Raw genomic sequence first — 17,189 nt, 5'->3', positions numbered from 1 at the left:
GAAACTTTGGCAGATGAATGAAAAGATGAGAGTGTTCATGACCAAGAAGAGGCATTTGATGGGAAAACTGAGTGGTAATATGAAAGAGACCAAAGTTCATAGGAAAAATAACCCTTTAAGAAGACACCTGACAATGACCAGAGAAGAAAAGAGAGGACCGGGCTGTGTGTGTGTCATTTAATGCTGGCAATAATGTGGAGTGTCCTCAGTTCTGCGTCTTGTTTCGAGAGAATTTTGAGAAGAGCAACAAAGAGAAGAGATTTAACAATGAGTAATGGCTTCATGCCTCACTCTAACGAGGTGAGGGCCTCCTGCAGATGCCATTTTATGAGGAGGTCCTTTCAGCACAACATAGAAAGAGAACTTTTTGTGTCATGGCACCGACACTTTGGAATTTCCTCCCCTTAACATAATAGACAGGCACAACCTCTGTGACCTTTTTGGCACTACTGAAGACCTTTCTCTTTCAACAAGCCTTTTAAGTAGAGACTTTATCCCAGTCTGAGTCTGTGTTGGAATTAGTTTTTATGATGTTTTTAAAGCTTTTTTTTTAACAAAAGATGTTTTGTTTTAATATCTTTTAAACTCTGTTTTCATAATATTTCAGGGTGTTTTTCAGTGTTTTTGTTTGCTGCCCTGGGCTCATACTGGGAGGAAGGGCAAGATATAAATGTAATAAATACTAAATAATAAATAAATAAAAAAGCAAGCAAGCCATGGAGCATCTCTAACCATGCAGACTCTCTTACACAAGGATGGGGAAGCAGTTGTCCTCCAGATGTTGGATTCTGGCTCCCATTTTCAACCATTGGCTGTGGTGGCTGGGACTGATCAGAATTGTAATCCAAGAACATTTGGAGGGCACCAGTTTCCTCTCCCCAAAGAATAAATGAGAGAGCTGGATCTAGTCTCAGTCATGCTTACAGCAAGTTTCTTTCAGTTTCTCATTTTTCCAGTCTTAAATCCAGTTCAGGATATTTCCATATCGGTTTGTGATTTTTTTTTCCTTTCTGAAACAATACCAGAACCAAAACACAGCCATACTTTGAAATTCACACTGCTCCACATTTTGCAATGCAGTTCTCCAGCCAAGTAATGTATACTAAAAGGCACATAGTATGCAAAATAAAAATAAAAATACACATATTGGTGAAAATAACATACATAAATGAATTATATTAGGGATAAGTGCTTTGCAAAAATGTGGTTATTAGGAAAAACTGCATACAGCAATATGTATACTCAGATTTGCACTAGAATGCTGATGAATTTTTCATGACGAACAACAACAACAACAATAATCATAACAATAATAATAAAAGCATTAGGCCCAACAATATTCAGTTGGGGGATGAACAGAAATTGCCCATCCCAGCCGAGTTGCAGGTGCCCTGCAATCACATGCATTTATATAAGCAGAAGGGAACAGTGTAATTGAGGGCATAATTAACAGTGTGCTCCCAACCTTCAAGGTAGCCAGTCAGAAGCCTCCTCACTCTTACCTCTTGGCAGGAGACTGTGTGATTAAGAAGCCATTTCCCCCAGGTTGCCCTGCTGTGTTTAGTAAACTCTCTAAAGAGCTGTTAGAATAAATACAGCTTTGGCAAGCTTCTCCAGCCCAGGTTATCTGAGCGCATTCATTTTCATTTGCAGGAGAAGGAGAAGAGACAGCTGGCCTCCCTCCCTGCCTGCCTGCCTGGCAGCGTTATGATCGTGTACACAGTTGGGGCAGGCGGGAATTAATCTCTCTATGTCTCCTTTACTCCACTAGTCTGTGTTTATGTCCTGTGGCTATCTGACACACAAAAAGCATCAGAGGGCAAAGCTCTGTCCTCCAATGTTGAATTGCAACTAATCTCAAAAAGCTGAACTGAGTGTGTAAATAAAGGGAGTCTTTGACCTGACGTTTTGGCCTCCGTCTGATAAACAGCAGATGAAGAGGTAAAAAAAACCCTGCTTTGTTTGGACTGTACTTTTGCAGAGGGCAGGTGGGAGGCTCATAAGGTTATATCAGTTTATATATAACATAACATCCATACATATAGGGGAAAATATCCATATACATAGAAAACTAGGATGTCAAGGAGAAAGGCTGTAGCACATATTCTATATGAGCAGGAACACTTTAAGGCTGTAGCATAGTCTCTTTCCTTGACATGCTCATATTCCATACAGAAAGGAACACTTTTGTTTTGTAAGCAATCATTCCTATCCCGTGAGCTGCTGTCTGAAGAGGTACAGTCCAGACACAGGTTTAACTCTTCATCTGCTATTTGGAAGGCCCGCCATATATATTCAGACAAATGCTGTGTAAATGATGTGCAGGGCCGGATCCAAAGGGCGGCCAGGTGGGGCCCTGGCCGAGGGCTCCATGGCACACAGGGGCCCCAGAAGGGCTCCTCGTTATGGTAGGGGAGTAGCAGATTGCAGGGAGGGAGCTCCCACCTGCTTGCTCGCTCTCCCCCCATCCGCCTGCCCGCTTGCTCTCCCTCTGTCCCTGCCCACCTGCTCGCCCTCCCCCTCTCCCCCACTAGCTTGCTCGCCCTCCCCCCTGCCCCCCATTCACTCCCCCTCCCCCTGCCCCACCGCTTGATCGCCCGCTGTCCTGCCCCCCCACTCACTCCCCCCCCAACCTTCCGCTCCTCCACTCACCTGGTAGGTAACGTAGGTAGGTGGGGCATGCATGCCGGTGCCAGGGCCCAGGGCAGGCTGGTGCCCAAGGGCCCCTGCATGCCTGGGGCAAGCCCTGATGATGTGGTCTAGTCCTGAGGTGGTAGAATAGGCCACATCATCAGACTGCAGTCCATGGATCATGGTTTTGAATGCTTTGAGTCTTGCTCCCTGCTGCATACATTCATAGCTGTTTTTCAATTGCAAGGAGTTTACTTGCAGGAGTTTTGGCATGTGGGGGGCATTCAGACTTGTAGTGTGTAATGGCACAGTCTACTTTCTGCAACAGGGACAGACAGTTTGTGAAAAACTGACTAATAAATAAAGATAAAAACATAAGAAGAGCCCTGTTAGATCAGGCCAGTGGGCCATCTAGACCAGCATCCTGTTCTCACAGTGGCAGACCAGATGCCCATGGGAAGCTGCAAACAGACCTGAGTGCAAGAGCACTCTCTCCTCCTGCAGTTTCCAGCAACTGGCATTCAGAGGAATACTGTCTCTTAACAATGGAGGTAGAATGTAGTCATCATGGCTAGTAGCTGTTGATCACCTTATCCTCCATGTATTCGCCTAATCATCTTTTAAACTTTAAAATTTAAAGCCATCCAAGCCAGTGGCCATCACTAATACTAATGCTAACGACAACATAACTCGAACCAATCCTTACTTGCCACAGCAGGCCAGGAGAATGTATCAGAACAATGATAAATTATTACAGTTGTGAAAGGAAAGGAATTGGATGACATTCAACAAAGTTCTACTCAGAGTAGAGCCACTGAAATTCATGAACCTAAGTTAGTCATGTCCATTAAGTTCAGTGGGTCTCCTCTGAGGAAGACTGGCACTGAATAACACCCATTGCTTGGGGCTAGATTTCACCTTCTTGCATGAAACCTGTATGGCAAACTAGAGATCATTTTAGAACTGGAAGAGGTGCAGAAAAAAGCAACCAAAGTAATCAAGGGGCCAGAGCAATTCTATCAGCAAAGGTTATAATGTTTGAGGCTATTTAGCTTAGAAGAAGGCAATTAAGAGGGACACAATGAAAAGAGATTGAAAGCACTGGGGATGTTTAGCCTTGAGAAGAGAACAGAAGATTGAGGGGAGATATCATAGCACTCTTCAAGTGCAGAGGAGGGCAAGGACCTCTGCTCAGTTATCCCAGAGTGCAGGACACGGATTAATGGGCTCAAGTTACAGGAAGCCAGATTTCGGCTGAACATCAAGAAAAACTTCCTAACTGTTAGAACGATACTGCAATGGAGCCAATGACCTAGACAAGTGGCGGGCTCTCCATCACTGGAGGCATTCAGGAAGGAGCTGGACATCCACCTGTCGCATATGCTTTAATTTGGATTCCTGTATTGTGCAGGCGGTAGGACTTGGTGGCCATGTAAGCCCCTCCCAACTCTACTATTCTATGATTCTATGAAAACTATGGCTGGTGTGGGAAAAGTGGATGGGGAAGTTTCTCTCTCTTTCATAATACTAGAACCCTGGGCCATCCAAAGAAGCAGTCAAAAATAATTTGAACAATCCTCCCTCACCCCCTGGCTCACCATAAAACCAGGAAACGCCAATGGCTTCCACCAAAACAGCAAACAAGATGGACGTCCCAGCAGCGAAAGTGTCTAACAGAGTAAGTACATAGATTCCACCCTAAGTAACAAAAAGAAAGCAGCCAATCAGTCGAGCAGCCCAGCATTTCTAGAGCATCCTCAAGTACCCAAAACTATGACCAGGTGGGATATAATTTGCTTGACACTCCACACATGTAACCAACCAGTTTCAGCATTAGGAGAGTTTGATTCAACGTAGATCAGCCTTCCCCAACCTCATGCCATTCATATCATCAGGCCCAGTCTGCAAGGCCATGCTGTCTGGAGCTGATGGGAGTTCAAACTATCTGGAGAAGGTAATCTTGTAATTGGGACCCATTGGCTGAGGGCCTACCCTCTGGAGCATTAGAAAATAAAATTAGCACCATCATCTATGCCAGCGGGTCGCAAACGTTTCCCTCCATGGACCACTTGAACATTGCTTATGGTGGACCACTTAATGATTTCTCTGCCTATTTTAGAAATTGTAATGCACTCTGCTAGGTGCTGTATGATTTTAAGTGAAATGTATTGCTTATTTTATTTCTTATATTGTATTTTTCAATTGCCTTCAATAGAATTCAGATTGCAATACAATAAAACACAGTATAAGAAACAACGGAAACAATAAAATGTCATTAAAATCAATATGAATACTTCTTGTGGATATGCCATGGACCCCATGAATGAAGCTTGTGGATCACTGGTGGTCCATGGATCAGAGTTTGGGAACCTCTGATCTATGCAAGAACCCTTTCAAATATTTGAAGATTGCTATTATTTCACTTCTTAACTGTCTCTTTCCAGACTAAACATACCCAGCTCTTTCAGCTTTAGGACCTGGTCTCCAAGACCTTCACCATTTTTGTCACTCTCATGTTCCAGATGCTGTTTAGCTTGCAGCTTACCTGGTGAACTGACAGGCACTCTTTAGATTAACAAACCTACAGTGAAAAGCTAAAGCATAAAATACACGGTTGCTCCACATCTCAGTTTGATGTGGTCATTTGTATAAAGGGGAACTAATGGAAAACACCATTACTTTTCTGAGGTTGTAAAAACAAACCATGGAATTATTTATTTATTTATTTATTTATCTCTGGGCGGTTTACAGTAGCACACACACTGTTTGACTCCCCTTTTGTATATGGTTGACATGGCTCTGTTAGGTGAGGTAATGCGCTTGTACAGTATGTGAAGCATGCATGGGGCCAAACAAATCAGTCTGAACAGATATCCAAGTGTAGATAGGAATATAGGGAGCTGCCTTATACTGAATCAGATCATTGGCCCATCTTGCTCAGTAGTACCTACACTGATTGGCAGTGGCTCTGCCAGTCAGAGAGTCTTCCTGATGCTTCCTGATGCTGAGGACTGGTCCTGGGACCTTCTCCATGCTATTGGACCACTGTGCTATTGGAGTGTTCCTACTCAGGACTCCAGCTACAAAGCCATGCCCTCCTCTTGGCAACTGATGGGCCAGCTGGAGCTTGCCTTCAATCCCTTCCACCCTTCTCTTTCAGACCGCAGAGATCTGAAGGAGATGCCAGGGGAGGGGTCATTTGAAAGCTTGCTCCCACCTGCTGATCAGCTGATGGGAAGATCAGAGTGCACCTTTAATCCCCTCCATATATAAAAGCCCCGCGGTTCACTTTGAAGTCCCAAAAATCATGGTTTCAAAGGGAAGCATCACCCAGCATCACTATGATGGCAAGTGATTGACAGGTAGGTGGCCTCACCCACCTGTCATCTCTGGCCTGCCAGGAGTTGGGGAGATGAAGATCTGGACCTCCAGTGGAAAAGGTTCCTCATCCCTGCCTTATGCTATCATTAAGAAATGCCCCTGGTTTCCCCAGGTATAGTGTTAGGCCATATTCACACCATTTATTTATTTATTTTAATTTAATTGCACTTTTAAACCGCCCTATAGCAACAAGCTCTCAGGGCGGTGTACAACAAGATAAAACCACATTTAAAATACGAACAAGTGTGGGTTACAGTATACAATTATAAAAACATATTTAAAAACAAAATTAGAATACAAATTAAAATAAAAGGCAAGGACAATGTATTAGCCGATGGACTGTCAAGGCAGGTGGCTGGGACTGCAGTGATGTGACCAGACGGAGGAACAAAGAAAGACATTTTCCCCAGAGAGACTTGTTTTACTTATTAACGCGACGTATGAATCCTGGAACAGGAATAATACTTTGCTGTTATTTTAAGGGGGGGGGGAAATGTGATGTTCCTGTATTAGTGTATATATGGTAAGTGCTGTTTGGATAGGAGATACAGGGTAAGTGGAATGAAAGAGGAGGGGGGAGTGAATGGGCAGTAGAATGCTGGATGATTGGCTGAGTGTTTGGATGGCTGGAGGATATAAATGGAAGGATGACAGTTGAATCTGGGTGGACGGTGGATGTTAGTGGGTTGTTTTGGTGGGTTTGTGAGAGGAGATTGTGTGGAGAGTTGGTGGATGTGAGGAGAGTGTGGAGTTCGGATTAATACTAAGACCAGTACCTCAGGAATAGATGAAACCATATGCTTAAGTGCCTTTATAAAGAAATCTTGTTATCTTTGTTATTTAATAAATATATTTGGTTTACCAAAGGCCTGATCCTTGGCTGGGGTTTCACAGACCAGAAGGGAGGGTAAGGTAAATACCAAGGCTGAAGGGAAACTGTAACAAATGGTGGCAGCGGTGAAGGGGATAATATAACACCACAAGTATTCAGAGCAAACCAGAATTATATATAAAGATTAAAGGGATTGGGGACAGCTTAAGCACTCAGTCACAGAGGTAACCTGATAGAGAGACTCAGGCAGAGTCTCTGGGACTACTGGTTATAGGACGTGACTGGTGGTGCTGCCTAGCAGGGGGATCTGTTGAGATCTGTGCTAGAGCGGGGAGAGAAACCATAAAAAAGGACAGTCCGGACTGGTGGAGTCCCTGGTGGTGCCTAGTGACAGGCAGTAACCACGAGCAGGTAGGAACCTGACAGGGAGAGCCAGGGAACCATATATAGTTTATTTATACCCTGCCTTTCGGCCAAACGCCCTCAATGCAGCTTACAAGAAAAATAAACACAGGTATAAAAATACAATAATATACAATATAAACATAATATACAATATAAACTCTACGTGGGACTGCCTTTGAAGAAGTTTCGGAAACTGTAGCTTGTGCAAAATGCAGTGGCCAGATTGGTAACAGGGACCAGACGGTCCGAACATATAAAACTGATTCTGGCCTGCTTGCATTGGCTGCCTGTATGTTTCCGAGCTCGATTCAAGGTGCTGGTTTTGACCTATAAAGCCTTACACAGCTTGGGACCACAATACCTGATGGAACGCCTCTCCCGATATGAACCCACCCGTACACTATGTTCAAGATCAAAGGCCCTCCTCCAGGTGCCTACTCCAAGGGAAGCTCAGAGGGTGGCAATAAGGGAGAGGGCCTTCTCAGTGGTGGCCCCCAAATTATGAAATGATTTTGCTGACACTGTTATCTTTTCGGCGCCAGGTCAAGACTTTCCTCTTATCCCAGGCATTTTAGCATGTGTTTTAAATTGTTTTTATATTGTTTTGAATTTTTAAAATTGTGTTTTAAATTGTTTTTAAAATATGTGTTTTAAATTGTATATTTGTTTTAATGGTTTTGATTGCTGTAAACCGCCCAGAGAGCTTCGGCTATGAGGCGGTATACAAGTGCAATAAAATAAATAAATAAATAAATAAATAAACAATACAATATACAAAAATTAAATTAAATGGAAACATTATCTATTTATTCCACTAATGTTTATTCCAGCAATTATTCCACTTTAAACAGTCCTGGCTTCCTTAAAAAAAAAAATCAAATCCTGGGAGTTGTTAGGAGACCCCTGTTCCACTCATAGAGTTGCAATTCCCTACTAGTTTAGCTATCAGTCCCTCTTCCCAGAGAACCCTAGGAACTGTAGCTCTGTGAGGGCAAAGGAGGTTTCCTAACAACTCTCACCACCCTTCAAAAACTACACATCCCAGGATTCTTTGTGGGAAACCATGACTGTTTAAAATGGAATAATTGTTGTTTGTTGTTATATGCCGTCAAGTCGATTATGACTTACGGTGACACTATGAATCTTTTTTTTTATAGATTCATAGGGTTTTCATGGTAAGAGGTCTTCAGAGGTGGTCTACCATTGCCTTCCTCTAAGCCTACAGCACCCGGTATTCCCAGGCGGTGTCCCATCCAAGTACTAACCAGGCCTGACCCTGCTTAGCTTCCAAGATCAGACGAGATCGGGCATGTTTAGGGTAGTATGGCTGTAGGCTAAGTGGAATAATCGTGGAGTGAATGTATGGTGTGAATGTGGCCTTACTGCACTAAGCCCCTGAACAGCAGAGCTATGCCATGCAGAAGTATTAGCTTTGCATAGGGAGGAAGCATTAGAGCCAGGGGTGAAAATATATATATTTTTAATGGAACTTTGAGGGGGTCTGTGGGCAAAAGGGTAAAGCAAGACATCTTTGAGAGGCAGGTGAAAAATAATGAAATTTCCAGAGGGGCAGACAGCTTACCAGAGAAGTAGCAGCAAAGTTTTTTTAAAAAATAAAAGTTTGTTGTTTTGCAGCATTCGTCCCAACAGCCTGGTGATCATGTGATCCCCAGAGTGTCTTCCTGAATAGCACCACCTTGTGATGCAGCATCATTTCCAGTGCATTGGTTGGGGGCAAAAAATAAAAATAAAAATGTTGCCCTATGAGAGCCAGTGTGGTGTAGTGGTTAAGGTGTTGGACTACGACCTGGGATGCCAGGGTTTGAATCCCCACACAGCCATGAATCTCACTGGGTGACCTTGGGCTAGTCACTGCCTCTCAGCCTCATGAAAACCCTATTCATGGGGTCGCCCTTGAAGGCAGTACATTTACATTTAGAAGAGGCACAGACTTCTCAAAGAATACTTACATTTGTTATGCAGAATAGTGCAACCAGGAACGTGCCAAAGGAGACCCCAAATGTGAAAAGCTTTCTGTGCCTTTTCAGGATGTGGAAATCATCTGCTAAGCCAGTGATTACAGCTTCCATGCCACCCATCTAAAGAGGAAGCAAGAGAGAGAGAGCTTAGGAAAAATTCATCAGGTATCATTTAACATTCTTATGCTTTAAAATCTGCAGTATTAATTAGATACACTCCACATAAGTCACAATTGGGGGTGGATGGGACAGATTGATTTGAAAATGACTCTGGCTTAACATTAAAAATAAACTTCATTGTTATATCAAGAAGAAATAATATGAACAGACAGTTTTTATTTTGTTTTTTGCAAAGGGCCAATACTCACTGGTAGAGCATTTGGTTTGCATATATCTCCAGGTAGGGTTGGGAGAGAGTCGCTGCCAGTCAGTGCAGCCAATACTGAGCTAGATGGACCAATGGCCTGACTCAATTTAAGGCAGCTTCCCATTGTCCTATCATCCAAAATCCACCACATCCAGCATTTTGTCTCCAACTCTGGGCCAGTGTGAGAGCCAAGACAGCCCAGGGAAACTCATCAGATGAATAAGATGGAGATTGCTATTTCCTGTTGTTTGTCCCAAACATCTGGCATTCAAAGGTATCCTGTCTCCAAATGTGTTCCATATGACGTCTAATGGCAATTGATCGACCAATCCTTCATCACTTTGCCTAACCCTCTGTTTAAAAAACGAATTAAGTTAATGACCAAACACCACATCCTGTACGAATTGAATTTCACAAGTTATTTATGTGTTGTGCAAGGTCTTCCTTTTTTGTCTGTCTTGAACCTATTACCAATCAGTTTCGTCATCATCCAAGATCAAGTAGAATGAGAGGAAATAATTGCAATGGCCCTTTATATTCACTTTCTTTCTCCACAACGCAAAACTTTTCAAATGTCAACCATGTCAAGCCATTTTGATTTTATCAGAGTCCCAAAGATGCTCCGATCTCTTGGTCATTTGAGTTGGCCTGTTCTGTTCTTTCCCTGCAAGGCTTCACATTGGAGAAGGTGTTCTAATATTATGTTTCAGCCCTGTCCTTGTGCTTGATTGGCAGTACATAGGAACATAGGAAGCAGCATCATAATAAATCTGACCATTGGTCCACCTAGCTCAATATTGTCTACAATGACTGGCAGCCGTACCTGGAGATGCCAGGGAGTGAACCTTGGACCTTCTTCACACAAAACAGAGGCTCTAGCCACTCAGCTATGGCCCTTCCCAAAGGATGCTCATAGAGGATGCTCCTCTCTCCTGTCACTCTTTGGATGCTCTCAGAGAGGATCTGCATAGGCAGCCACTTCCTTCCTCCAGATGCTGGCCACTGAATCTGGGACCTTCTGCAAACAAAGAAGGTGTGGCATAGCAGCCACTCTGGCCTTCCATCTGGGGAGGGCCCCTTCTTTCCTGCCTCCTCCTTCTCTGTGATGCTAGGTGGGAGCAGGGCGGATCAAATCGGCAGGGGTGAATCCCATCCCTATCTGATATACAGTACGGGGAGCTTACTGGTATGTGCTTGCATGAAAGCATTAAGTTTAGAAAAAACATGCAGAACCAGAGAAAAGGTACATATAATCAAGTGATAGAGAACCTGGACCTCCCCTCCACCCCAATATGTTGCTAGACTACAATTCCCTACATGTATTGGCCAGGCTGAAGGGAGTTGGGGGTCCATCAGCATCTGGAGGGTCATAGGGTCCCCATTCCATACATAGTCTATCTCTGACTCTGAACGCTTTAGGGTGTAGATATGATACTATTTGCATCCCAGCTGTAGGCTTGTTATCTGTGGCTTATGATTAATGACAGTCAAGGTATCACCCCAAATTGCATCTACTCACTTCCTGGGACCAAAGTTCCCTCCGCCAAACATACATGAATGAAGGAGCACATTAGGATCAACACCCATATAGATGTAAAATAAAGGATGTTGCTGGAGAAATATAATGTATACTCACAGAACTGTCAATACCCAGTGAAAGCAGCATTATGAAAAACACCACTGCCCAGAACGTTGATCCTTTAAGGGTTGAAATAGCTTCTGGATAAATGATGAAAACTAATCCAGCCCCTGAGGAAGAAGGAAAGAATAATTCCTAATTGCACAGCCTTAAGGCAACATTTCCTATTTGTGAATTAAGCCTTGGTTAGAGGATTCTTATTTTTAAATATCTTCTCTAATTCATGTGTTTCCTTTCCTCTTCCCAACACTTGGCTAAAAATGTATATATGATGTGTTGTAATGCCTGTAATCTGTCAGCAGGTGACACTATCAAGCTGTTCGCACAGCTTGTAACAAATTGAATGTGGCCTAATCCTGCAGAACTGGAAAGGTACCTCCTTTGTCCGAAATTTATTAAGCAAAGACTGGCTATTTTCAAGGACAGTTTCCTTATTCGTTATAGGTATTAAGATTTTACTTTATCACTTCGTATAAGAATGCCAAGTGATACGGTAAAACATTGCTACCTATAACAAATAAGGAAACAATCCTTGAAAAATAGCCAGTCTTTTCTAAATGCTTGAGACAAAGGAGAAATCTTTCCAGTTCTGCAGGATTAGACCACACTCATTTTACAGTGAGCAACCAGAAGGCAGAGAAAAGTACATAGGCCAGAAGAGAAAAATCTGGAGGTGGAAAAAATATTTTTGACTCAACAAAGAGAGGTACGGGTGTATGTGTGTGGCCTGAAAAGAAGAAAGTATTCAGTTTGACTGGGCAGTGTGGTAGGGAAGCATTCTTACCTTCAGTGGCCACATCTTGAATTCTGACTTTGTATATGTGAGCCATGTAGCCCAAGATAGAAAAGATTGCAAATCCTGAGATGAAGCTAGTGACACAATTGATGGTGCTGGTCATCAGTGCATCCCTAAGAGAAATCAAGAGATGATCTATAGCAAGGATGATCCAGTGCCTAAACCCATTTAAGAACCGTTTTAGTGCAATACCACTTCAGAAGAACCAAATGCAAGTTTGAGGGGTAAAAATCTGACCGCCATTTTTAATCCCACCACCCATGCATCAATTTGCATCCGTATCATCATATTCTGAAACATGTGTTTTGAGGCAACATCTTGTGGTAGATTTCAGTTTTGAGTGGAGCAGTCAAAGCTTCAGAAACAGAGGCCTCAGGGAGAATCAAGGGCCCCATCTAGCCAAAATGAAATCTCAACAGATCTCCAAACCAGTGTGGAGTTCCCTGGGACAAGGGATTATTAAGCCACTCTGGGAATTGTAGCTCCAGGAGGAAAGAGGGGTCTCCTGACCACTCTCAGCACCATTAACAGACTACAGTTCTAAAGATTCTTTGGGGGAACTGTTTAAATGGTACAAATTAGATTACTGCAATGCACTCTACATGGGGCTGCCTTTGAAGACAGTTCGGAAAATGCAGCTTGTGCAAAATGCAGCGGCCAGATTGGTAACAGGGACCAGACGGTCCGAACATATAAAACCGATTCTGGCCTGCTTGCATTGGCTGCCTGTATGTTTCCGAGCTCGATTCAAGGTGCTGGTTTTGACCTATAAAGCCTTACATGGCTTGGGACCACAATAACTGATGGAACGCCTCTCCCGATACGAACCCACCCATACACTACGTTCAAGATCAAAGACCCTCCTCCAGGTGCCTACTCCAGGGGAAGCTCGGAGGGTGGCAACAAGGGAGAGGGCCTTCTCAGTGGTGGCCCCCAAATTATGAAATGATTTTGCTGACACTGTTATCTTTTCGGCGCCAGGTCAAGACTTTCCTCTTATCCCAGGCATTTTAGCATGTGTTTTAAATTGTTTTTATATTGTTTTAAATAAAATTGTGTTTTAAATTGTTTTTGAAATATGTGTTTTGAATTGTATATTTGTTTTAATGGTTTTGATTGCTGTAAACCGCCCAGAGAGCTTCGGCTATGGGGCAGTATACAAGTTCAATAAATAAATAAATAAATATAAAATTTAAATATACAGTGCAGATGGAGCCTTAGTAAGACCTCAGTCCTCAAGCCCTGAAAATTAATAACATTTCTCCTGCACTTGAAAGATATCGATGAAAGTCTCCCCCCCCTCAGCCACCAATCCAAAGGATGGTGAATTTGGGGGCATGTTTGCGCCCAGCTCTACTCTAGTAGGGTGTCCCTAAATTCAAAATTGTGCAAGGTTAAATCTACTACATCCCTTGTTTCTGTCTCTCAGGATCAGGGAAATTTTGAGCATGGGATCTACCAGTTCTGTCAGTTGCTCTCTGCTTTCTCAGGTGACAGAGACGAGTGTGGGGAGGAGCATGTCAGATGAGAGTTGGAAGGTACCCAGGAGGCCATCTGGTCCAGCCCTCTGCTCACTGCAAGAAACTTGCAACTACAACAACCCTAACAGACGGACAACTAGCCTCTGCTTAAATGTGTCCAGTGAAGGAGAGCCCACCACCTCCTACAGCAGTCTGTCCTACTGTGAAATAGCTCTTACATCAGGCTTCAGGCAGTGGTGGCTGATGCCCATTAGGACTGGTAGGGTGGAAGGCAGGGATCTCAACAGTACGTGGAGACAGAGTTTGCCCCCATCCTCCTCCCTGTTGAGTTCTAAAAGGGCAACACTGAAACTAAGAAGAAGAAAGTGGACAGCCAGTGCTGCCCTCTGGACTGGTTGTTAATAAGAAGGCAGGCAGGTGGGGGCTGGCTAAGCACAGACTGAGACTGGTGGGGCTGTGCTCCATGTGCTCTAATCGACCAGTCATCACTGGCCTCAGGCCTGGTTCAGGTATGACACACATGTCATCTTAATAGGACCATACTCAGGATCTGTCTACCACAAGCTCATTTGTAGGAAGGAACATAGGAAGGCGCCTTATATCAAGTCAGACCGTTGGTTTATCTGGTTCAGCATTGTCTACACCAGTTTTCTCTCTCCACGGACCACTTGAAAACTGCGAGTGTCTGAATGATTTTTTTCCTGCCTGTTGTAGCAATTGCAACGTGCTGTGCTAGATGCTGTATGATTTTTAATTGTGTTGTTGCAGACAACGGCAGACCACATGAATAGAGCTTGTGGGCTGCTGTTGGTCCGTAGACCACTGTTTGGGAACCCCTGGTTTACTCTGACTGGTAGAGACTCTCCAGGGTTTTAGACAGTAGTCTTTTTCTGGTTCTACATAGAGATGCCAAGGATTAAACCATGCAAACGACTAAGCTATGATCCGTCCCTGTATCTGTATATCCTTTCACAGCAACATAATAACTGAAACTATATGAAGGTTCTTCATAAAGCACACACTCTGTTCAAAGTGAAAATGACATTTCTCAAGGTATGATGGAAGACGGCCAGCTCCCATCATACTTTGACCATTGGCTCATGGGACTGATGGCAGTTGGAGTCCAATAACATCTGGAGGGCCACACTCCTCACGTCCAATTGAAAGGATTTAAGATAAAACAGTAAAGAAGGGACGGATAACTATTTTTGACTGAGGGCAAAAAACATGGGTATAAAAGCAGAAGGGCCATAGCTCAGTGGCAGAGTGTCTGCCTTGCATGCAAAAGGTCCCAGGTTCAATCCCTACTGGCATATCCAGGTAGAACTGGGAAAAATTCCCTGCCTGCAACCCTGGAGAGCTGCTGCCAGTCAGTGTAGGCAACGCTGAGCAAGATGGACCCATGGTATAAGGCTGTTTCCTGTGTTCCGGAAGACACGATTATTAATCTTTGAACAATGTAATGCAATTGTGACCATTGCCTTGAGCAGGGTGGTGGTGGTGGGGGAGGCATTTTTGTTTTCCTTTTTGGAGGTTTCATGGCACATTTACTCAGATTACAGGATAAAAGCAATTATGGAGGAAACAGCTCCCTCCTTCTCTCTTTTTAAAGGCACACTTCCTAGTGATTGCTGACGATGAATGGTAATCTAATTGCAAAAAAAGCAGATGGTTGTCATTTGGATAACCGTGTGTGATTACAGGTATTACTTCTGCTACAAAATGATTCCCATTGATCGTCACTGAGGAATACCTCACTTGGGAGTCTAAAGCCCGGTTCAAATCTGAAGCAAAGAAAATAGCAGATTGCCAAACCCAATACATGGATTTTTTTGTGCTTTGTTATGATTTGTTTTTGGCAAATTCAGCAAAGCAGTCTTGGAACAGTTGCCTCATTGGAATAGACACAGTAGTCTAAATATCTCTCCCCAGCAACAATTTGAAGAATGCATGAAAATCTTGATGTTTTCATGCTGGGATAGTACTACTCATAGCCACTTTTGGGCAGAGTCATTCATCCTATTATTATTATTATTATTATTATTATTATTATTATTATTATTATCTTGTTATCTAAAAGGTCTCCAAGTGACTTACATTTAAAAACATAAACATAAATATATTATACCACAGGAGAAGGGAAAAAAGGATTATATGAAACCTACAATTCATCAATGTACATATGACAAAAAAATAAAATAAAATACTCCCCTCCCTCCAAATAGCTACAGGAAGCTTTGCCTTCACAATGACAGTAAAACTACTGCTGGGATGGGCCACCTGAGGTGTTCTAGTTATTTGTCAGCTCTAGCCAGTGTGGCCAATGGCTAGGGATGATGAGAGCTGTCATCCAGCAACATTTGGAAGGCCACAGGTTCCTTTTTCCTGGTCTGCTGCCATATCAGCTTGTGCAGTTCTCAGAACATCATCTGAAGTCGTTCACCAAGTAGCATCAGAGATTTAGGCTAGTGGTGGACGGGTAGAGGGAAGCCTTTCCAGTTGGGATACCTCAGAGTTTTCCCCAAAGAGCCTCACCTGCTGCCACATTTAATTACATTCAGACGCCAGGCAAGATCTTGATATTTACTCAGGCTCGCTAATCTTCTAACTTCTTAACTCCAATGATGCTGGTATTTGCTGCTTTTATTATTTTAAACTGCTCTGCTGGTTTAGTACTGTTTTGTATTTTAAACTGTTTTAATGCTGTTTTTTTTAATGAATTGTATGCTACCTTAGAAATTTGTAAAACTGAAAGGCAGAATGAATAAACACACACACACACACACAAACACCTAAACACACATAATTGGGTGTGTGTCTGTACATACATAATACCAAGAATGAAAACCTTTCTGGAGTGATATTATATTGTGTGAAAATGTAACTGTGCTATGACTATGCTTTTGATGACGTGTGTTTCAGTGTCTCTATTAACCTGTTCCTGTTTTTATCTATAGGAGAAGCTGTTATTCTGTTGTCTGTTTGCAGGTTTACAACAGACCTTTTTCAGGGAAGGGGGTAGTGTTATAAGATTGTGCGAGGGGGGCTGGATGGTATCTGTGAAACCCCTTGTAGCTTCTAATTGTGTGCCTGTAAGAGATACAATCTGCAATGGAGAGACCTGATAAAAGCTGGGCAAACCAGTTTCCTTTGCATAAGCTAACTGTTTAGCCAAGTCAGCCTGTGATTTAATAGCTTATTGAGTGGCCAATCTGCATATCCAAAGGGATGTGGCCAGAAGAGATCCTGTTGCTATTGGAACTCTTTTCAGGGGAGAGGTCTTCCTCCCCCACCCCCCATCCTGGAGATAAGGAGAGGCTTGTGTCTTTTAGTCTTGTCTTGGAGGTGAAGCTGGAAAGACACTATGGCTTTGGGGGGCAAGATCTGATGGACTATTAATGTGAGAACCTCTCCGTCTTATGCTCAGGTTGTCAATATGTGTAAATAAAAAACATATACCCTATAAGACACCACAGTCTCCATTGACCTTCATTTCAAGGAAACCAAACCCAAGGTAAGTCTTGCACCGCTCAGAGACTGGGGTGACATGCAATAATATTTATTGCCCCTCCTTTTTTTTATATCCCTGTGAAAATAAAACTGCTACGTAAAATGCAGAATTAACAGTCACAATGGCTAAGCCAGGGGTGAGGAACGACAGGCCCAGACGCCAAATGC

At 43.1% G+C, this 17,189-nt stretch overlaps 1 protein-coding gene and 1 non-coding gene across 2 annotated transcripts in view; both read right to left on the bottom strand.

Annotated features, from left to right (window-relative positions):
• Positions 1–17,189, bottom strand: part of SLC6A2 (solute carrier family 6 member 2) — a 91,160-nt gene that overhangs the window by 14,285 nt on the left and 59,686 nt on the right. The window contains exons 8-11 of the mRNA XM_061593660.1: positions 12,019–12,143; positions 11,232–11,344; positions 9,220–9,348; positions 4,230–4,329 (exon numbers count right to left, since the gene is read on the bottom strand). Of these exons, the coding sequence (XP_061449644.1) occupies positions 4,230–4,329; positions 9,220–9,348; positions 11,232–11,344; positions 12,019–12,143 (467 nt within the window). The remainder of the gene's footprint in view (positions 1–4,229; positions 4,330–9,219; positions 9,349–11,231; positions 11,345–12,018; positions 12,144–17,189) is intronic.
• On the bottom strand, positions 8,466–8,584 carry LOC133369499 (5S ribosomal RNA). The gene has a single exon (XR_009758907.1). It is a non-coding gene; the product is annotated as a 5S ribosomal RNA (ribosomal RNA).

Source organism: Rhineura floridana, chromosome 13 (genome assembly GCF_030035675.1).
Source record: "Rhineura floridana isolate rRhiFlo1 chromosome 13, rRhiFlo1.hap2, whole genome shotgun sequence".
Classification (NCBI taxonomy): domain Eukaryota; kingdom Metazoa; phylum Chordata; class Lepidosauria; order Squamata; family Rhineuridae; genus Rhineura; species Rhineura floridana.
The sequence above is the reverse complement of the archived record's forward strand: the minus strand, read 5'-3'. Positions and strand labels throughout refer to the sequence as shown.